The following is a 22976-nucleotide window of genomic DNA, read 5'->3' on the forward strand; positions in this document are numbered from 1 at the left end:
TCGAATGGAAAGTTGCAGATTAAGATGACCTTTTGCTGTGGAAATAATATGAAAGCACATTCGTTCTAACAGCTCCGACAACACACGGCAATCCTTGAAAACTTGCCATCTCTGTGGCATCCTGGTGGTACCTTCTGGCTCTATCCTGCACTGTCATGCTCAATAAGAAGGTGAGCACGTCTCCATGCACTTACGCATACTTGCACATAAGCTACTCGGATCTTACCTACCACAATGTAAGCAGTTGTTAGCCTGTATTGTTTAGGAAATACGGAAAAGGATAAAGGTTATGTGTGTTCAGCCTGGAGACAGGAACTAGACTGAGACACATTGCTAAATCTTTGGATCTCAGATTTGGAGGGCTGACTGTATTTATTTGAAGGTGGAAAGGTTTGTTGGTTTCAGCCACCGTGAAAAAGTATTCGAGAAAGCTTAGAGGAAAGATTGGTTGGGTTTCCAGTTTCAGAGATGTTATTTCCCAGTTGGCTGGACTCACTGTATGGTGTTGGATGAAATGAGGCAAAGCATCACGGTGGGGGCCTGCAATGGCAGAGAGCAGCCAGGAAGCCGAGGCTGGAGGTGGCTGAGGACCTTTCAGAAGTACCCTTCCCTGCAAAGATGCCTCTCCTGATAAACCATGCTGCATCAGTTCGTCAATGGACTAAGCCACTGATAAGCTAAGACTTGCATGATCCAGTCACTTCTCAATAGTATCACCACTGACAACCAAGATTTTAACACATGGGCTTTGGGGGTGGGGGTCATAGTTCATATCCAAACCATCTAGGAAACTTAGCTTGACTAAGCTCTGCATGTGATTGACATGAGGCTTGATGCAGGGATCTTTAATGACGTGCCCATGCCTTCCAACCTCATCTTCTTCCCCAACCCTCAGACTGCCCTGTGCTCTTCTGTGCGATGGACAGCCATTAGGGTAACACATGGACATTCTGCTGTCAGGTTCTAGAAACAGAAGGCACAGTGCAGCATCACATGGGAAGGCACCAGTCAGGAGCACACACTGGCAGGGATCAGGGGAGTCACAGTTTTATTGGGGGTTTCTAAGGAAAAGGCAATGCAAGGCAAGGCAGCTGGTTCAGGAGAGCACAGGTTGAGCCATTGCAGGGTTCTAAGCCATCTGGGTGATTCCTCGTTTCCTGGCCTGGGGTGATCAAAGTAGAGCTGCCTCCTGAGGTGTGGCTCAGGATGAGTTAGTCTGTATAATACAGCCCAGGAAAGCTTCTACCTAAATCACTTGTTCTAAGCACTGACTCCAGGATGAACAGCAACTCCCAGCATGAAAGATTAAGATGCTTATCATAGCATAATAATAATAATAATAATAATAATAATAATAATAATAATAATAATAATAATAAAAAAACACCAATTCAAATTACCGTGCCGCCTTATCCATGCCATTCTAGTTCTGTTCCTCTTCAGAACCCTAACACACTAGGCAAGTCCTTCTAGCACTGCCTTACAGTCACAGACCCCTGTTACATGCACAACTGGTATAAATTAACATTTTAGTATACTCATCTTTGGGACACCCGAAGTGGTGAGCAAAGGGTACTACTTGTGGTAAAGATGTAGCAACTTTCCGGGGGAGGGAAAACCCTCTCAATTGAATTCAGAGCTGCTTCTGGTAAATCTGGAGCAACTTCCTTAAGCCATTCTGCTTCCTGCTCTCTGACTCAGATGTACTTTCTCTCAGGTGCTACTTGTTAATATTTACATATAGGAAAAAGACACAAGCTTCCTGCTTGAAGGCACTGAGTTAAAGTCATCCTGAATGCACCATATGCGGTTCTCCAGGACGGCCTTCCGAAGGCAGCAGCCTGTTTACACAGTATCTTAGGGGGTTGTCTATGAGAAGGATACAAGGTACAGAGCAATTTAAAGGAGCCCTCTTGGATTTGTTTCATTGTGAAGTCATGTGAGTAGGAAATGCAGCCAGTGTTCCTAGGGAATGCACAAAGCTGTTAAAGATGCTACAGAAATACACAAAAGGAAATGAACAGAGGGGGAAACCACGCATATGAGTACAGACTTAAAGTGGGGCACTGAGAACAATGGCTGCCACACTGTGTAGGACTGGAACATAGCACCTAACCGAGGTTTAAGAAATACTTTGGGCAGAGTGCAGAGAATCTATGAAAGAAGGGGGAGATAGAAAGACCTGGAGGGGCCAGGAGCTCCACAAGGAGAGCAACAGAACCAAAACATCTGGGCACAGAGGTCTTTTGTGAGACTGATACAAACAAGGACCATGCATGGAGATAACCTAGAACCCCTGCACAGATGTAGCCCATGGCAGGCCAGTGTCCAAGTGGGCTTCCTAGTAAGGGGAACAGGGACTGTCTCTGACATGAACTTATGGGCTGGCTCTTTGATCACCTCCATCTGAGGGGGGAGCAGTCTTACCAGGCCACAGAGGAAGACAATGCAGCCAGTCCTGATGCGACCTGATAGCCTAGGGTCAGATGGAAGGGGTAGAGGACCTCCCCTATCAGTGGACTGGGGGAGGGGCATGGGAGGAAAAGAGCGAGGGTGGGATTGGGAGAGGCTCTAGGAGGGAGCTACAGCTGGGATACAAAGTGAATAAACTGTAATTAATAAAAATAAAATTAAATTTAAAAAAGAAAAAATACAAAAAAAACTGATTCAGCATGGATTTTAAAGTAGTTTCCTTTTTATTCTCAGCAAGTGCAGTACAGATCCTGTATTTTGAAATATATTTAAAGCACTCACCTTAGCAGTAACTATTTTGGAAAGTAACTATTGTGGAAAGCAGGCTGAATGACTTCTGAGTAGGTGGTTTTAAAACTCTGTGCTGTTTCATTTATTCATCTCTGTAGCTTTTATAAAGACATCCCTGTCTTGTGGCCCTTCAGAAGCTACAGTTCCAGAGATTCAACTTTTTCTCCTTCCTTTTTCAGTCAACCGCAAAACTAAGGGAAAATCAAAGATTCAGCTCAGGCAGTGTCTGGAGTCCCTGTCCGGACAGTATTGCGTTCCTGAAGGCTAGTTCTTTTGGCATATGCAAATCAAACAGAAAATAGAAATACAGAATATTTTATTATACATTTTCACAAATATATGCAGTATGTACATAGCATTGCTTCTAGGCGGTTACACAGCGTCACCGTAGAGAGCAGTCAGACATGCTGTGGCGGGACAATCACCCTGCAGAACCAGGGCCTTTCAAGTACACGGTACGCCATGAAGAGAATTACTTAAGAGTATATTGACGGGAAAATAGAAAATGATTAACTCTATGGTTCAGGACTTATCTACTGACTCATGGAGCCTTAGTTTGCCTTGAATAAATTGGTCAACGTAAGATGATGTGTTTATAGCCTGTTATTTATAATATTTACTCATAATTGAACAGCAACACTTTGAAGGAGTACTCTTAAAATATTAAAATGTGTGGAAAATCCTATTTTGGAAAAAAATATCACCCAGTTTAACAAATGTAAATGACACGAGAGACCAGGTACATAACAGACTGGATTTGTACCTCTCCATGCTGTGTCTGACAGGGACCTGCCCACTACATAGAGGGTGAGTTATTAGAAAGAAGCCCACTCAGTCAGCAATAATACAAACCCACATTTTAAGTAAATATGAAAATATCTTTTAGAGTTTATTTAACCATAAATATAAATAAAACATACAAATACTGACCAGAACACTAGCTTTGAACCTAGTACCAAATAGATTTAAAACTCAGAAAATGTAGGCAGGTCATTTTCTGAGACGATGGCAGATAATGGGGATGAGTGTACTATTAAGACATCAAGACTGTCTCTGGAAGGCAGCATTGGCTTTTTTTGTTTTTTTTAACTCATGGTCAGTGTTAATGTATTATTTAGTAAATAAATATAATACATAATGGGGAAATAATATGTTCTACTATATGTCATATTTTACAAGCTATAAAAATAAGTCTGTTGATAAAAAATGAAAGAATAATATGTATTACAAGTTTTTTTTAAAAAATATAACTTGACATCACAGCTTGTGCCACAATCATACTTAGTCCTTAAGCTCTGTATCTCAGGTTAGATCAGAAATCTTTCATCCACTAGTGTCTTAGTTGCCAAATTCTTTTGTCCGACTGCATTGCGGATAAATCGAAAAATCTGGAAAATAAAACAATTGAAAAGGAAATTAAACATTCATAAAGCAATTAAATACATGCATCAATGTAAATATCTAAATTAAATTAGCTCATTTTCTCAATCATTTCTTGTCATGAGTGAGATACTTTAATTACTAGATACAATTCTTTTAAACCATAAAATAGTAGAAAATACTTTTATGCATTAATATATATTCATATTCATATGAATATACTTTTCAATACTTAAGAAATTTTTAAAAAATCCCTGCAGCTACAGAAACATCAAAAGCATCTTCCCAGTAAGGACAGAATTAATCCATGATTCTAGATTCCAGGTTCCTTTATGCAGGGGGTATTTGGGTGCTATTAAGAATGACATTCCAAGCACCGCTGCCATTTTTGAAGTGTCCGTCTCAGAGGTTCTACCCACCCGGTCATCCAGTGCCCACACAGTGAGGCGGTGTGAGCTTGGAGGGCATCCCTAAATGGCATCTGCAGTGCTTGCAGTCTGGGTCTGAAAGGGACTCTCAGAAAAACTAGTGCTCTCTTTAGGCCTGTGGGGACTGCCGGCTAAGTGTCTTCCCAGCTGCCCAGAGAGCCGCTTCCCACTGGCTGCTCGCACTTTACTGTCCCCAGGGGCAGAGTGTGGTCTGTTGAATGGCTCTTCCTTCCCTTGGTAGGGTTGCTCACATTCTAAACATTCACCAAGCCCTACGGAAACGGATGCTCTTTATATTCTGTTAAAATAAACACCCACACTTCTAATATTCCTGCTTTACAAGAAAACAGAATATGTTTTTAGACTTACCTCTTGCTGCAGGTATGTGAGGAAGGATGCTAAAACAAAATTCTGGCAAGCCAAGTCCACAACACAGAAGAACAACAGATCAAAGATAAGGAGCATGGCCTCATTTCCATAGTACAGCACACTGCTGAAAGAATGCGCTTCATCTGCAAAAACCATGGAGAAGACGTGTCAAACGGTGACAGAAGAGATCTGGCTACACTGGACGCAGGGTAAACATGCGGTGCTTTATGGCTTCCACCAAAGCAGGAGGTCTACAATGCTAGTCAGAGAACTCAGAAAAACTCAGAATCAGCAATTTTAACATCAAAGCAAATGCTGATAATTGTGAGAAAGGGGAGCGCACTATGAATGCCTTCCACGGGGCAGCAGCTGAGTGTCTGTTCTCTGCTTATTTAGCCAAGGGCTAAATTAATCTTAGAAATATTGTCTGAGATGAAGAATGAAAGATCAAATCCAGCAAAACATAGCATGAGTATTGTGGAATTTCTGTCTCAGTTTCCTGAGATGGAAGTCTTGCCCTCTTTGAACTCAGCACACAATTCTGTCCTTTCTGGGATGTGAATACCCTTTAAAGGACCTGGTAAGTGCTCCAGGACCCTTTACGAACGACCGGCGCCACCATCGAAGTCCAGTAAGGAACTTTATACAAGGTGGTGACATCAGGTGCTGTTCTGTCATGTTCAGATGTTAGAAGCAAGGATGATACAATTTGTGGAAATTTACTGGTCTGTCAACAATATCCTTACACTAAACGTACTTCTCTACATGCATGCGGGCATGTAGCACATATATAAGCAAAACAAAATGGATCAAGTTCACATACTCCCCTGGTGACCGCTATTTGTTCTAGCAGTGACACCCAGAATGGCTCCCTAGCTGATTGTGACCTTCTCTTTCCTCCAAGAGCTGCTCCCTTCTATTTTCTTAATGGCATCTTCCTAGATGGCCCAAGTTCCTTCAGGTACAACACGGCTCGCTCTCTTTCCCTCAGACCTGTCCTCACCTGCGTTTCCTGAAGGACATCACTATCAACCATGAAGTTCATCACCAAGAAAGATGGTTAACTTTTGTATTATTTTCCTTTCCTTTCTTCTAGCTCTTTTTTTTCTTTTAATTTGTCACGGGTGGTGGTGATGTGTGTGTGTGTACTCCCACGTGTGTGGGAGTACACGTCTGCATGTGCGTGATGCACATGGGTGCCAGAGGATGCATAAGGTATCCCGTTTTCTTCACTCTCTGCCTTACTTGCTGGGGCCAGGTTCCTCACTGTAGCCAGAGCTAGCCTGGTGACTGGGAAGCCCCACCACCTCTGCCGCAGCAGCAAGGTTACAGACATGTATGTAGTCACGGTCCGGGGGTGCCATGGGTCCTGGGATCCACACGAAGGCCCTCACGCACACACAGCCCCTTTCTTCTTTATTGATGAGCTCACTGTGTTGCTCAGGCACCTGAAACCTGGGTTCTCACCTCAGCCTCCTGAGCAGGTGGAACTACTTGAGTGGACCAGCTCTGCCCAATTTTTCTTTCCTATGCCTTTTCTCCTAACATCTCTGGTACCCCCCCGTCCTTTTTCTTTGTATCTATTCCTACTGCCTTAAATTATACTATCATCATCATCTCCTAATGAAGATGAAGACAGAGAAATGGAAGGTAGGAAAAGAAAGGGAAATGGAGAAAGAGCAAGTGAAAAAGAAGGGAACAGGAAGAACACGAGACAGCAACTGTCCTTTCAGAACAGCCCTCCCTGGGCAAATGTCCTAACATCCCCCTTGAAGTGTGCACTCTAGCACCCCTCTCCTGGCACCTGCCCATAACAGGCTCAGCTTTAGGTTCTTCACATATGATAATTCCACAAAATCTTTACAAGGTCATGCTTTACAAAGAAGTTCAGAAACGATAAGCAACATTTTGAAGTTCACAAAGATAGCTGAATTGGGTTTTAAGCTTAAGGCCAGAAGACTTTAAAGCTATATTCTTTTTACATACACACACATAAACACACACACGTATATATATAAAAGATTTGTGTATTTATTTTATGTATATGATTGCTCTATCTGCATGCACACCTGCCTGCCAGAAGAGGGCATAAGATCCCAGCACAGATGGTTGGGAGCCACCATGTGGTTGCTGGGAATAGAACTCAACATCTGGAGGAGTAGACAGGCTGCACTTGCTGCCAGCCTACATACTGGGTCAGTTTACACATGACTTCAACAGTCATGCTCATTAGCAGTGGCTTCTGAATTGCTTTTGCCATGTGTTCTCTTCACTCAATACACTCTTACAACACACATATCTTTTTACCTTTTATATTATAACCCTTAAAAATCCAGGTTAATAACGGAATGATACATTTATGAAATACTTTTAGTATTTCACACTTCCATGGATCAATTTACATATAGCTGGTGGTACCAGCTAAATGTTTTTGACTAGTTTAGAAGATAAAGGAAAACTCACAAAACAATTGTGTTTTTTTTTTTTTTTGAAGACAGGGCTAGAGCCAGGCGAGGTGGTGTTTACCTGTAATTCCAGCACTCTGGGAGGCAGAGGCAGGCAGATCTCTGTGAGTTTGAGGCCAGCCTGGTCTACAAAGCGAGTCCAGGATAGCCAAGGCTACACACAGAAACCCTGTCTTGAAAAAAAAGAACACAAAACAAACAAACAAACAAAAAACAGGACTGGAAAGATGGCTCAACAGTCAAGAGCCAGGCTGCTCTTTTAGAGACCTGGCCTTGAGTCCCAGCACTTATGGGTGGCTCACAACTGTCTGCAGCTAGAGGGTCTGCTGCCCTCATCTGCCCTTGGTAGGTAACAGGCACACACATGGTGCACAGACATCAAGCAACACACCACAAACAAACAAACAAACAAACAAACAAACAAATAGAAATATAAAAAATTTAAAAATGATTCCTAGTACCAATGTCAGTAATTTTTAAGACTTTGGCTAAAAAATGAATTAGATACAGAAGATAGGCCACTCTTTAGACATTTTATAAGTCTGCTCTTTAATGAATATCCCAATAAAGTCTAAATTTAATGTATTTGTTTTATGATCTGTTTGGGAGGTAGGTTAATTCTGAAATTTGGCCCTTTGGCTTTCTTGTATGTCTGTTTGTTTTTTTTTTTTTTTTTTTTGTTACAAAATAGAACCCAGGAATGACTATAATTTCAGGAGGTTGAGTTAATTAAGTTCCTGTGTTTCTATATAAAATTAAAGAAAGCAATGGAAAAAATAACTGCAAGCACTCGCCCCTCCACCTCTACTGAAAACAGGACAAAGCTGAGCAAGAGCATGGACGTCACCATTGTAGAAGATGCTCTTCTCCATGGGCTCCATGAACTCCATCCCAAGGATTCTCTCAAGAAGCAACTTGTCTTTGATAAAGTAATCCATTTCCTTATGAACCTAGTTGGAGAAGACAGTCATGTAAAAACCGTACCAATTAATGCAAACTTAGAAGCAGAAAAAAATAAGGAATAATATACAAAGAAAAACTTTTGTAAAATAAATCACTACACTAGTATTTATAATAAAAAATTACTTTAGAAATGTTTTAAATCTTAAATTTTATTAATATATTTAAGGCTAGAAATACTGAAAACTGACTTATAAGATGCTTTTTAAGAATACAATCATAGTGTAAGGATTTCAATGAGTAATAACATTTTGGTGACATAAAATTCTAGTATAGTATAAAGTTCAGTTTTATGGGATATATTTAAGAGAATCATCATTTGCTAATGGGTACATGAAAATCACACTTTTTTAAAATGTAATTTAACTTGATCTCTAAACCATAAATTGTTAGTGACTATAAATGTTTAAAAATTTTTTTTTCCTAAGTATTAATTGTGGCAAAAAACAAAAACATGGAGTTCACTGACATGGCTAATTGAAAATATACCCGAAATCCCATTTAACCTTTAAAAACAGCAGGCGGCCCTGTTTACATACAGACACTAGCGTACATACATGGTCAATGAAAGAGCCAAGGAACTTATTCATTGCGTGGTATGCTTTTATACTTTGTTCAAAAGTGCTTGCTGATGAACTCAGTAGTCTGGCAGGGCCATTTCTCTAGTATGAGAAAGAGAATGTATAAATATAACACACCTTATGCTTTGGAATTTAAATGACCTTAAATATGGCAAAGTGCATGTGAATAATACGATGTACAAACCCTTGTTAGTGTCTCATGAATTCTGTCATAGTGCTGTCTCAGCTGACTAGAAACCGCAATCTGAAAAGTCTGCCCATCCGTGTTGGGTACCAAACCCCTTTGGCTGCACAAATTTTCCTAAAAAAAAAAAATAAATAAAAATAAAAAAAATTAAGGATTTAAATTAAGATAGAAATGTTTGTAAAAAGCTTTTCTTATAGAAAGACCTGGAGGGGACAGGAAGCTCCAGAAGGAGGACAACAGAACCAAAAAAATCTGGGCACAGGGGTCTTTTCTGAGACTGAGGACCATGCATGGAGATAACCTAGAACCCCTGTATAGATATAGCCCATGGCAGCTCAGTCTCCAAGTGGGTTTCCTAGTAAGGGAACAGGGATTGTCTCTGACATGCACTCAGTGGCTAGTTTTTTGATCACCTCCCCCTTATGGGGGAGCAGCCTTACCAGGCCACAGAGGAAGACAATGCAGCCAGTCCTGATGAGACCTGATAGGCTAGGGTTAGATGGAAGGAGAGGAGAACCTCCCCTATCAGTGAACTGGGGGAGGGGCAGGGAGGAGATGAGGGAAGGAGGGTGGGATTGGAAGGGGATAAGGGAGGGGGCTACAGCTGGGATACAAATTGAATAAATTGTAATAAATAAAAAAATAAATTCAAAGAAAGGAAAGCATACCATTTTTCTTTAGTTAGTAGCACAATGTTACAAGACTCATTAACCTAGTGAAATGTTGCTGATACTATACTTGAGACAAAGACTGTAATATCATCCCAGACCCCAACCCCAGCTCTGAGCACATTCCATCATCCCAGCTTCCCTGCCGGTCTACATGCAGTCTCCTTTACTCTGCTCTACTGGAACCACCTAGTTCACTGGGTATGCGGGATTCCTAACTTTCCTGTGACTAACCTTACTGTTCTGGAATGTTCGTGAGAGAAGACTAAACAGTGACTGTTATGGACAGGTCGACTTCTCACGGAAGTGCACACTGACAGTCATGACACACACTGTTTGCCCTAGCTTACTGCCCAGACACTTTCCACTGATGGCTCATGGCTCCATCAGATTCTGATTCCGTGACACTTCTCCATTTTAAATAAAAATTTAAGTTATAAGAGGAGAGGCAGTTGTGGGTATTGTATAAACTATGAAGAGGTACCAAGAGAAAGAGATTAGCTACACATCTCAACATCTGGACTAAATATATTTAAAGCACTTCATCTCTAGCCCCTTTCTAAGCCATAAACGTAAGGACAACAACAAACCTGGGCTAAGAGTGCAGTTTTTTATTTACATATAAAGTGACATCACAGAGATAGCACCCATGTACTGTCTGAGAGCTCTGCTCATGGGTGATGATGAACACCCCACAGTCTTCATAGCCTCCCCGTGGCAGGTAGCATTGGGTAAAGACGGGATCTTTCGGACCTTGAGTTCCTTCACTGCAATGAGCGAAGGTCTGCCTCCCCCTCCAGCTCTATGATCACTGGGCACACATCAAGACGTGGGGTCCCAGGGGCCCAGCACCCCGTGGTTTGCTAGTCCTTGGTCATGTGTGGAGTGCAGCTAGTGCAGCTGCTGCCTGCAGTCGCTCCCCAGTCCTCCTAGGCATTCTCCAAATCATCTAGGCCTTCCCCCCCACATCTTCAAAACGAAATTGTCCTTTTTGTCTGACACTGTGTTCTCATCGCAGACCGGACAACTATGCACCTCAGCCTCCCAAGGCAGCACATGTGGTCTCCCATTTTTAATATAAAGTATTTAAGCACTTACCTCAGAGATTTTTATTGTAAAGATAAACTAATGTACATAATAATCTGTAACTTTCACGTTTTCCTCTTGTGTTAAAAATCTAGAGTCTAATTATCTATTTGTGTTTTGAGTTTTCCTTGAGTTAAATCTACATAATCAGTCAAAGACTATGAAGTCCCAAGGAGCTCCTGATGTAGAGTACTAAACCTTTTTCATTTGTAAAAACTTACAATGTTCTATGGGTGCCCATTCTTTAATGTTATTAACTACTAGCTTCAAAAAAGCATGGTGAGTTGAAGAGGGAAACCATGTTTCTGGATATTAATATCGCTAACATATTTGTTATAGGCACTTTACCCTAATTTGCTATCTTTTACCATGACTGAGATATGTGTACTATGACACTGAAGTAAACTGGAGTAAACTCAATCACTACTGGCTTGTTAAGGCTTTCTGTTATGCTTTTAATGCCATTCCTCAACTGGACATATCTTTTCCAGGGGCTTTTGGTTTAAATTATTACAGGTGACCTTCGATCTCAGTGTCATTTCGTAGAGCTAAGCTCCTAATTCTCCAAGTCACCATTCTGATGAGTAAGTGCTCACAAGTCACAGATGTGGGCTCAGTAAAACCCGAAGGCTTTCTTAAGTGTTCTGTGCCTGTTTGTTTGTTTTCTGAGGAAGTTATCAGGGTATACAGCAGAAAGAAGAGCAAATCAGTCACTCAGATTTTAACATCACCAGTATTTAACCAATCTTTGTTTCATTTATTGTCCCAAATTTGTTTTCTCTTAGCATATTTCAGAGCAGACTTCAGATCCTGTCATTTCAAATGTGGCTCTCTAATAAGGACTTAATAGAACATCTGCCATTGTCATTTTTATAACTAACAAAGTTAATCATTGCTTCATATATATAAGTTGACATGGAATCCATTATGTCAGACTTTTTCCAAAGCCTGATGAGGATCTGAAGTCCACACCTTGAGCTTCATTGCTTTGTGTCTTAGGCGTCCCTCAGTACACGGCATCTTCTCTCTCACACCATCTGCCCTCCTCTCCTTTCCTGCCATTGCTGTGCTTGGAGACAGTCATTTGTTCTGTGGCATTCCACACTCGGGATCTGCTAAGCACTTCCTTCAGTTCCATTTAAGTTATCCCTTAGTCTTTGCTACTATAAAACTGTAGCCAGAGCTGGAGATTTGATAATATTCAGGCTCAATTTCTGCATCATCCCAGGAAGTGCATAATGTCCTCTTGCTTCATTTTTAACTTACTGTAAAGGAGTCATTGTGTTCCCTGATTGTCAGCCTGACCCTTCATCACGATTTCCCAACTGACAGGCACTGGCTTTGACATCCGCTGGAGAGGGCAGCTTATACTCAGTCATCTATTCGCCACAGTGAAAGGGTGATTTCCTAACTCAATGTTCTGCTTTCCCTGCTGCCTATGTTATTGATTACTGTCAAATGCAGTTCACATGAAAACCACAGGACAAAACTAGACTCCTCTGACACTCAGGTGCATGACTTGGCATCCCTGCAGCTTTCAAGTCATCTGTGAGGACTAAGTTTTCAACTTAGAGAAGATGCAGAATACATTCCTACCGCTTCTCGCTTAAGGTTCATGTTCATTTCCTCCATGTTCGTGTCCGCATGGCCATGGACTGACCTGCCGTGGATGTAGTATCCGAAGCATCTGTGGGACAGCAGAAACACTGACACCTGCAGAAAGAGGAGGAGGAGAGCAACTTTATAGAGGAGAAGCTCCTCCATAAAACTACAAAGTGAGCTTTTGTTAAAATGGCTCCCCTCTTCCCAAAATAACAAGGATTAAGTTCTTAGGAAGTATATGAAGTGGAAACCAAAGTAGGCAGGATTATAAAGGTGCCTTTTTGTTTGTTTGTTTTATGTAGATGGAAAGAAGGCTGGAGCTCTTTTCTAAAGAAGGAAGACATTCTGATATATATATATATATATTATATATACATTATATATATATTCTGATATATATATATAAATATATAAAATTTTCAGGGGCTGCAGGATGAAGGAAGCATTAATTATTCATAATTGAGAACTGCAGATAAAGAAGAAAAAGCTATGGCAGGAGAATTAAATTGTAGAGCATTATATTTAGTCTTCATATTAACAGCTGGTTGAAAATTAGATTACTGATCTGGGCATCATAAACCAGCGTACGAGCCTGCAGCAGAACTGCTTCGTGACATATATGGACACACATGTAATGCTACTCTACGCATACTTGTCTTTTCAAAGTGGGGAAATAACAGTTGCAAGACGACCCCACCAAGTACTCACGTTACTCATGGAACACAGATCAACAAACTGCCGGATCTTGTCTTCTATGAATCTCTCGTAAAAGGCAGCAAAGAAAACAACCTGAAACAGCAAGTCACGATCATGGTTAGTTGCCTCCTTCCAACCAAGAACCTCTACAGGGCTCCCATGGAATAAAATCTGTGACTCTATCCTCAGAGGAAGGAAGACTCAGAAATATGCTGAGAGCTACCAAGTGAGCCCATTAAAACATCTGTGTTGATGAATCAAGGAAAGATGAAGGTGGGAAGAAAGTCCTTCAAATTCAGCATGAGTTAGTTCTGGGACTGGGCACGGTCTGAACTGTGCACGCTGCACTGGCACGAGGATGTGGGTTTGGACCCCAGCTCCTGCAAAAAAAGCCTGGTGTGCAACTGGCCTCAGTGTGCTGGTGCACGCTGGTGGATGCCTGGCTCACTGAGGGACCTTCAAAAGTACAGTGGAGAGTGGCTGAGGAAGACACCTGGTGCTGGTCTCTGGCTTACACATGTGCACACGCACCCATACCCACATGCACACCCACACACATGTACACACACACACACACACACACCCACACACACACACCCACACCCACACACACCTTTAAAGAACAGGAAAATACCAACAGTTGAGTGTAAAAATGAAGTGCACACTAAAGGCTGACTAGAATCCAGAAGAGGTTGCACACACTTGGGAAGCAGTAACAGGTAAAGGAACTCACGAGGATATCCGAGGGATGACCGTAGGACAGAGAGGAAGGCTTTCTTATTGGGGTGGCCTCATGACCAAGGTTCCAGCCAAGAAGACACTGACTGGTACTTTGCAAAGACTCCATTTTATTTTTTGAATGTGTGTGTGTGTGTGTGTGTGTGTGTGCGCGTGTGCTGGCGAGTATGTACATCACATGTGCATGCGGGCGTCTGCAGAGGCCAGAGAGGCCATCGTGGCCTCAGACACGGAGTTACAGCAGGTTGTGAGCCACATAATTTGAGTGGTTGGACCAAATTCTGGTCCTCTGCAAGAGTACCGCCTGCGGTTCTAGCTTCAATCGCCAGCTTGATATGGCCTATCACCTGAGAAGGGGTTCCAGCTGGGGACTGCCTAGGTCAGAGTGGCCTGTGGGCGTGTCTGCTGGGGACTGACTTGATTATTAAATGATGACGGAGAGTCGCGCCTATGCCCAGTTACCTATGGGCAACAGCACTCTGTGGGTAGGTGGCCTTGTGCTGTGTGAGAACCCTGGTTAAGCACGGGCAACTGGCAAGCAGCCTTGCTCCATGGGAAGGCTTCAAGTTCCTACTTGGTTTTCTGCCCCAACAACCCTTAGTGAGTTTAAGTTTAAGTCCAATCAATCTTTTCTTGTCCTAAGTTGTTTTTGTCATTGGTCTCTGTCACAGCAACTGAATCAAAGGGAACATGTTCTTAACCACTGAGCCATCTTTCCAGCTCCAAGACTTAAAAAGGGGGACAGACAAACTCGACTCATGATTTCCTCCTGTAAGCCCATCAGCCATTATGGACCAGGAGATGAGCTCAGGGGTGGGGGATACCACATGGCAGAGAATGGGTTCTGGGTCCTGAACACACCACCAAGCCACCGCTTCGGCCTCTGCTCTGGCTTCTGCTCTTCTTTTTTCATGAGCAGGAAGCAGAAGGCGAAGGAAACGGTCTTCATTTCTGACACTCCTATTTTGCTTTGTTGTTACATTTAGTGAAGTGGGGACTGCTCCACACAGCATTCCATGAAACGACCTACAGTGATGCTACCTTAAAGTCCGATGCAGCAGGCTTGGCCACAAACAAAGGGGCGCACGCGCAGCACTTCCAAACAGCAGGCCCACACTCATCAAAAGATCTCATTTCAAACGCTATCGTCCATGTGTCCTTCCTGCTAGCACATTTACAAGCTCTCAAAAGCCCCAGTTCTGTAACTTCAGGTTTGAACAGTGTCATCAGTGCTCAAAAGTCAGTTCTCGGGCTGGGAAAGTGGTTCAGTGATAGAGCAAATGAGCCTGGTATTTATGTAAGGCCCTGAGTTCAATTCCCAGCTTTGGGAGAAGAAGTCCACTGTGGAATGCCACTTAAATCCAATCCAAAGAAAAAAGATAACTTAAAAAGACACAGGGTAAAAAAACAGCATATAAAGAAATATAAACAAAAGAAAGAAAAGAAAGAATCAAGAAAGAATCGCAGTGCTTCTGCCCCTAGTTACATGTAAACTAGAGTCTGCCCTGGGACTGAGTCTTCAACAGCCCCTTCAGAATCCACAGCCGCCGACAAGTGAACTCTGAAACCAAACCGCCTGGGTTCAAATTCCAGTGCTTCCAACTCTAGCCATGTGACCTTACGCAACCCTTTAGCCTCCAGAGCCTCAGGCTTCCTCGCTTGTGACATGAGGACGCTGACTTAACCCATCTCTGAAGGCTAAAGTACAGACTAACTGGTTAATGTGTGTAAAGCGACTATTGATTCGCACAGTGCCTGGACCATGATACAACACAAACAGCTATTATTCCTGGCTTGGTCACCTTCTTCCTGCTGCAGAGCTCAGCATTTGAGTGAAGGGTTACAGACTGGCAATATGGCTTACGGAACAATCTCTTGTTACCTGTATTATTCCAATCACCAGCCAGATAGCAGTAGCCACGGCATATCTCAAAATGCGGCTGTAAGGAGCTATGTAGTCTGACGGGTCTCTAGAAAGGCTAGAGGATGGATCCATTAATGCTAAGTTTTTGAATCCCACAACCTAAAGGAAAAGGAAAAACGAGAATTTAAACAGACTTTGGTGAAGAAAACGCTTCTAGACTCAACATGAAATACTCTTCTCCACCTGCCTTGAAAAATGAAAACACACAAGCTTATGAAAAGTAGGAAAACCCAGACACAAATTACAAACCTAAAACTACCAATAAATTAAACAAACACCTAGCAATTCATGAGTACTTCACAGGCGTCAGGCACTATGCTAAACACTTTCTGTATTTCAAAAGAACACATCCGCAAATGTCTTCCCTCTTGGAAGAAGTGAAGCAGCAGTTAAGTAAGTTTGATGGGTACATTACTTTGACTGCTGTGTCTCTTCCCTGTGGAAAACAAATCTGTACAGTGAAGTTCCTACACAATTATATTTACTCTAGTGTTTTACAACGTTAACTGCAGACACATTTACTATCTTTCCAAGCTCATCAAATATTCAAATCCTTTTTACTTTCCTTTTGTGTTTCCTTGTGTGTTTCCTTTGCTTAGGCTAGGTTGGAACTTGCTATGTACATGGGCATGACCTTGAAGTTTTTTTTTTTAATTTTTATTTTCTTCTTTTTTTTGGGGGGGGGGCTGTCTTTGTTTTTAGCTTCCCATGGAGACACTCTAGATAGGTAGACATGCTGTTGTCACTAACCACTGAAAGAACAGATGTGCTTCTGTTAACAATCTCTAGAGCCTGTGACATCCTGCAAGCTCGTATCATCTCTATTTCTCACACTGTTACAGAGTATGATTGCCAGGTTTGAAAGTGCATTCAAAAAAGCAGGTGTTGGAAACTGAATCCTCAATGCAACAATGGTAGAGTGAGAGGCACAGAGGAGACATTTAAGACATGATGGCCATAAGCGGGGGGTTGGGCCAGCAAGATGGCTCTCTGGGATGGCCTTGATGCTTGATTCTCTTCTGCTTTCACCTTTGCAGAGTTGGGGAACAGGACTGCACCACCACGCCTGGCTCACCAAACAGTATTAAAACGCAAAACACTGCGGATCTGAGGCAACAGAATTGTTGATTAGTTTAATTCGGCCATTCTGCAATAAACACACACTCGTAAATCAGGCTGAACACAATAAACATATAATTTGTGTGGAGGGGATGTGCTAGAGAGGAAACTTGGGGCCTCATGGATGCTGAGTGAGTGCCTTATTACTGAGCTATATTGTCCTGCACAACACACACCCTTCCTATAACTCTTTGGAGACAAAGTCTTGCCAAGTTGTCCAGGCTATCCTTGAACTTACTCAGAAGCCCAGGTAGGCCTTGAACTTGTGACTCTCTCACCTCAAATTTCCAAGTAGTTGGGAGATAACAAACGTACAATGGTGGTCAGTTCTGAGGCAGGGGTGAGACTATGAATCATACAGAAGGGAGAATTTTGAAAATACACAGATGGAATCACCTAAAAGCTACTAAAGATAATCTGCAACGATAAGGAACACAGGTATTTCGCACAAGTTCATCAGGGAACTCTGCAGCAGGCCACTGGTGCAAAAGCTGGCCCCTAAACCCAGAGTACTCAAATTCCTGGGGACACAGAGTGGACCCGTGGTAACCCCAGCGCTGCTGGAAAGAGGAAGAGGTGACGGGTAACACGTGAACTGTTGTGTATGAATGGAGCGTCTGGCTTGTGCACGGTGAAGAGCTCTGGAGGGAGACGGTGGCGAGCATTTGTTACAACCAAGCGGACACCCACAGCACTGAACTTCGCTTTTAAAGCGGTTCAGACCGCAAACCTTCTAAGTGCCTCATCACAGCGCATTGAATCTTTTTGCTTTTGTTTGTTTTATATGGAAAGGTAAAAGGTGAAATGTAAAAGACATTTCTTTATACTGTTTGGACAATACTTCACCACAGAAAGCTGTTGCGCTGCCTGAGAACTTGACAGTATAGTAACATTTATGAAGCGCTAGGAAGCTACATCAAGGAATTACATTACAGTTTATACCTCCAAGAAGAAGAGCGTGGTGAGCACTTGAAAGAGCGGATTAATTTTTCTCACGGTCTGAATCTCATTCCATTCATTTGCTACGAAGTATGTTCTCCATATGCTCACCGGCACAGTGGCGCTGCGCACACCGCCCTCACCTGGAAGCAAGGCTCGGTGAGTAGAAGGCCTTTGCTCACCAAGGCAGCGAGAGTGCTGCGGCAAACACTGACCCCCGTACCTTCAACAGCTTTGAGGACTTTTCCTTTTGGGCGTTCCCAATCAATGAAGAATATATCTATGGTAATCTGGGATATGAGCTTATGCAAAAACTGCAAAGCCTAAAAAGAACATAACAAAACACCTGAGAAGAATCATCATTTCAGAGTAATTATGAAGCCTATATTTTTCTTGCAAAGCACAGCACCATCGTAAAACCATAACGTATGCTCAGAATCACCAAGAATACTGTCAAGTTAGCTGCAACTCATGATTGCCCAGGCCAATTTATAACTTCTCTGAAAAAATAACTTAAGGCCTAACTTTAAGTGGGCTATTATAAATGAAGACAATTTCCTGTGTAAGATAAAATAACTGATGCTTTCTTTCAAAACCAAACAAATTTTATACCCCAAATCTTAAAAGTATCTGAATTTAAAAGACTCACTAGCTTCTCAGCAGGCCTTTGAAACTGAGTAACTTGTCCTTTGAAACGTACCTTCATAGCAAAGGCACACCCCACGTAAGTAACAAAACGTTCTTCCTGAACTGGCATCGGCAGCAAAACAGAGACAGATTTCTGTGCCTGTAATAACAATCACATGAAGCTTTTTGTACACAATTTATAAGCCAAACGAAGCATCAGTGCAGCAAATAGAGATGTCCTAATACATGAAACACCACAGGGTGGAGAGATTAGCAGCTGTCTTAATGAGCTTGAAGAGAAATAGTTCTCTTATGAAAACAGATTGCCAGTTATTCAGACATTGACATTTAGGTTTAATTCAGAAACTCACTCACTTTGAAGAAAATAAGCCAATAAAGACCAGTTCCCACTGTGATGATAAAAAACACATTGGCCAGATCACCAGCGTAGTACACCAAGAATTTCATAACTGTCTGCAATTTAAAGAGAATTACAGGTGTTAAAGATTCCATTTGTTACCTGCTTATTACCTTTATTTCTGCAGAAAATTGAGCAGAAAATATAAGTTCTACTTCACTTTCATCACAAAATGGGAATAATAGAAGTATTACTTTTAAGAACTTATAGTATAAAATACTTTCTTCTTTGTGTGTGTGTGTGTGCGTGCGTGCATGTGTCCATGATCTGGGTGTGTAAGTGTTGAGTAACATGGAATGAATTCTGAGGTCAGAGGGAAACTTTATGGTGTCGGTTTTTTCCTTCTACCTATACCCCCAGGAATAGAACCCAGGTCTGAGAGCTTGTGTGGCAAGTGCCTGCACTTCACTGAGGTATTTTATTGGTCCATGAATATTACTATTTATTTATTGATTTACACATTTATTTTTATTATTTTTAACACTGTGTGTGTGTGTGCAGGTGCCTGCAGAGCCCAGAAGAGAGCATCAGATCTCCTGCAGTTCCATGTGGTTGTGAGCTGTCCAACATGGATGCGTGGGACTGAGCTCGGGCCCTCTGCAAGAGCGGTATACACTCATGTCTTTGAGCCTCTCTGTCTCACTGAGTATTATTTCTAATAATACTAATCTGTTGTTCCACTCATTTCTCAAGCCTGAAGCTTTGTTTCACGTGTCTATATACTCCCAGTTACAAAGGCCAACTGCATTTGCCTGATATATTTCTCCCGAATCCTTTTCATTCCATCCTCTTTCATCTCTCCCTTTATGAGAAAGGGGAAGCTGCTTTCAAATTTTCTTAGTTGGCTATTGCTACTTAAATCTATCTTGTATGTTTTCACAGTTATTATTATGTATTCTAATTATTTGTTGCACAAAAGGATTGAAGGTTTCTCATGCTAGGTATATACTGAGTGACATCTCTGGACCCTAGAGTTAGCTTTCTCAGATGTAAACTGGATTATGTCATGTTTTTCTTAAAAAATGTAAAATGATGACTCACTAAATTCTTAACCCACAAAATCCTTCAAGGCCAGCTTTCTTCTTGGCTCATATGCCAGCTTCAGCCTCTTGCTCAACGTTAACTGCGTCACAGTTCCACCTCAAACACTTTGTGGAAAGCAACTGTCTTATTGTCATCAGTCTTCCCTCTCTCCATCATGAGCTCGGAGGGCAGCCTCCATTGTATGTGCTATTCTCATGCTGCCCAGTACCTGGCGTTCCACAGCAGACGCCCGTGACCACCGTGGAATGAGCAGTCAACGCCAGCTTTGACTGTCCTGACAGCAGACGCCAGTGACCACCGTGGAATGAGCAGTCAACGCCAGCTTTGACTGTCCCGACAGCAGCGCCGGCCCTCCTGCTCGGACTCCGAGTACTGGCTTTGGGGTGGGGAAGACACCTTGGCTACACAAGTTACTACGGACCCTTTCTCATATTCTTGATTTGCAGAATGGTAATAACAGCTGCTGCTGAGTTACTGCAAACCTTAGCAGAAAGTCTAAGCCCTACCTCACTTCTGTCCTATGCAAAATGGGAATAATAACAATGCCCACCTAGACAGAGCTTTGAGAAGATTAAGTAAACTATATGCATAAAACAAAAAAACAGTAAATCTTCAAATATTCGGTCAATGTTAGGCAAAAAAAAAAAAATTCAAAGATTAAATGAAAAGTAAACTATAAAGTTAATGGAGTAAAATGTGGAAGAATATCTTTTTTGGTGTTGAGATGAGCAGGTTTTCCTAACAAAATGAACATGATATATATAACACACAAAATTCACGTGATAATGTGGAAACTAACTAAACGTTAAATGCTAATTATATGTTGAATGTTAAAGGTGTGGACGAATAACGTCCATAAATTTGCTCATAAATTCGCACAAAATATTTCAACATGAAAAACCAAAAGAGAATTAATATTTTGAGAAGAAAAACTCCATGAGAATAAGAAAAACAAGAAAACTAAAAAAAAAAAAAAGAGCACGAGATGTAACTAGTTCACAAAGAGAGCCTAAACATTTAAAAAGCACAGGTATACACGCAAGCAGAAAATCACATACATAAAATACAAATTTTAAAGCATATGAAAAATAAAACAAAGAAAATCAGTAATGCAATCCTAGTGTGTGCCACTGTCTTGGGCAAAAATGGAAAGGTTAAAAAGCATCAAGCACTGGCAAGGACCAGAATGAAAACGGCGGTGGGGACACTGTCAGCTCCGTGATGCTGGGAGGACCGGGAAGGTGCAAATGTTTCACGAGCTCAAAATCATTTCCCTAACTTAACTCCGGAAAAATCAAAAATTAACTTAACTTCTTCCTAGATCTTACGGGAGAGATCTCGAAGAGGAAAAGATTAAACAAACGTCCTTTAAAAACTGCGCGTGTACCTGTAAGTCGATCACGGGGCTCCCAATGCGCCTCTTCCACCCCGCTGTCTTCAGGAGAGACGATAACACAGCCAGCCCGCCCAGCACACCCAGCGCGATCTAAAGGAGGAAAAACAGAACAGAAAAGAAAAAACACTTGAGGACTTACAATTCCGCTCCTTGGTGCTAAAAACTACTGTTGCTAGAAAGTAAAAGTACTCCAAAACTGATGGGTAGCGGTGGAAAGCTGAAAAAAAATTCAATTGCTAAGTTTGGGGAAAATTGAGCAAGAAAAACAAATAGTAATGGATTATAAAATCACCTACATTAAATATCCATAAGATCATATTGACTTAAAAAATAACTGAGTAAATAATTAGTGAGGGCAAAGGGAAAGCTCTGCCTTAGAATAAATTTCCAATTTATAAAGTCACAAGAAATTAAGAAAATAGAAAAATCGCCAGGCAAATGGCACAGTGATGCTCTCTGCAGCCACGCATCAGCAGTGCACGCTGGGACTGGAGAGCAGCGGCTAACAGGACTGCTCAGTCCCCGCCGCGCAGTCACAAGGACTTTAGTTTGGGTCCCCAGAACCCATGTACACCCACATAAACAGCATGGCGCATGCTCCCGCAGGCCCAATGCGGCGGGGGCGGAGCCTGAGGACCCCACCAGCTTGCTGGCCAGCTAGTCCTGCCAAATCTGTGAGCTCAAGGTTCAGCGAGAGACTGTCTGAAAAAATAAAAACATGGTGGAAATCTATAGAGGAAAATATCTATCTAAAGTTGCTCCCTGGCCTTCATATGAACATATATGTAATATGTAGACACACACACACACACTCACCACTCCTGACCCCAGGCACTGACTACACAAACTCATACCCCAGGCACTGACTACAAAACCCAAATGGATGGTCGAAAAAGGTAAATAACAAACGCTAACAAAGTATCAAGGCCATGAAAGACAAAGAAACACGGGGCCACTGTCACAGACTGCAGGACACTCAGATCTCAAAACTGAAAGCCATGTAGAATCAGAAAAATGACAGAGACAAACCCAAACCAACTCGGGTTAGTCCACAGGATTACATCAATGCTAATTTCCTGGTTAGCATCACTGTGCCACGGGAAAGAGCACAAGGTAAATCTATTCTCACAACTTTGTTTTACATCTGAAAAATTTAAAATTAAAAATGTAGCGTAAATATTTAACAAGGAAAAGGTACTCACATCTGTCTGAACAAATGCGTCTCCTTGATTCATCTCATATTTGACTGAGAAAGAAACCTGGTATTTAAAAGAGAACAGATCACTCATACTAAAACACTAGATAGCTGTTTTTATAATAATAAAATTGTAGCTGGGTTTTGTCATATTTTTAACAACCACTTTATGGATGTTGGCCTTTATTTACAGAAATAAGCTTTTTTTATTATTATTATCATTTATTACAATTTATTCAATTTGTATCCTGGCTGTGGCCAGCTCCCTCCTCCCCTCACAACCGAACCCTCCCTCCCTTATTTACCCCTCCCCTGTCCACTGATGGGGGAGGTCCTCCTCCTGACCTTCCATCTGACCCTAGCCTATCAGGTCTCATCAGGACTGGCTGCA

At 41.9% G+C, this 22976-nt stretch overlaps 1 protein-coding gene across 3 annotated transcripts in view; it reads right to left on the bottom strand.

Moving 5' to 3' along the window:
• Window positions 1-2673: 2673 nt before the first annotated feature.
• Window positions 2674-22976, bottom strand: part of Tmem67 (transmembrane protein 67) — a 47748-nt gene continuing 27445 nt past the window's right edge. Inside the window, exons 15-29 of one of the 3 annotated variants that reach the window (XM_055603242.1) lie at window positions 22593-22649; window positions 21382-21480; window positions 18908-19006; window positions 18606-18692; window positions 18129-18228; window positions 17909-18048; window positions 15806-15946; window positions 13198-13278; window positions 12484-12600; window positions 9131-9247; window positions 8923-9027; window positions 8253-8355; window positions 4941-5083; window positions 4045-4151; window positions 2674-2954 (exon numbers count right to left, since the gene is read on the bottom strand). In XM_055603242.1, coding sequence (XP_055459217.1) covers window positions 4071-4151; window positions 4941-5083; window positions 8253-8355; window positions 8923-9027; window positions 9131-9247; window positions 12484-12600; window positions 13198-13278; window positions 15806-15946; window positions 17909-18048; window positions 18129-18228; window positions 18606-18692; window positions 18908-19006; window positions 21382-21480; window positions 22593-22649 — 1470 coding nt within the window. In that variant the 3' untranslated portion in view covers window positions 2674-2954; window positions 4045-4070. Of the gene's footprint in view, window positions 4152-4940; window positions 5084-8252; window positions 8356-8922; window positions 9028-9130; window positions 9248-12483; window positions 12601-13197; window positions 13279-15805; window positions 15947-17908; window positions 18049-18128; window positions 18229-18605; window positions 18693-18907; window positions 19007-21381; window positions 21481-22592; window positions 22650-22976 lie in introns of all 3 variants that reach the window. The other 2 variants (XM_055603241.1, XM_055603240.1) reach the window with 2 other exon arrangements.

The sequence above is a fragment of the Psammomys obesus genome, unplaced genomic scaffold, assembly GCF_907164565.1.
Source record: "Psammomys obesus unplaced genomic scaffold, mPsaObe1.curated_primary_1811, whole genome shotgun sequence".
NCBI lineage: Eukaryota > Metazoa > Chordata > Mammalia > Rodentia > Muridae > Psammomys > Psammomys obesus.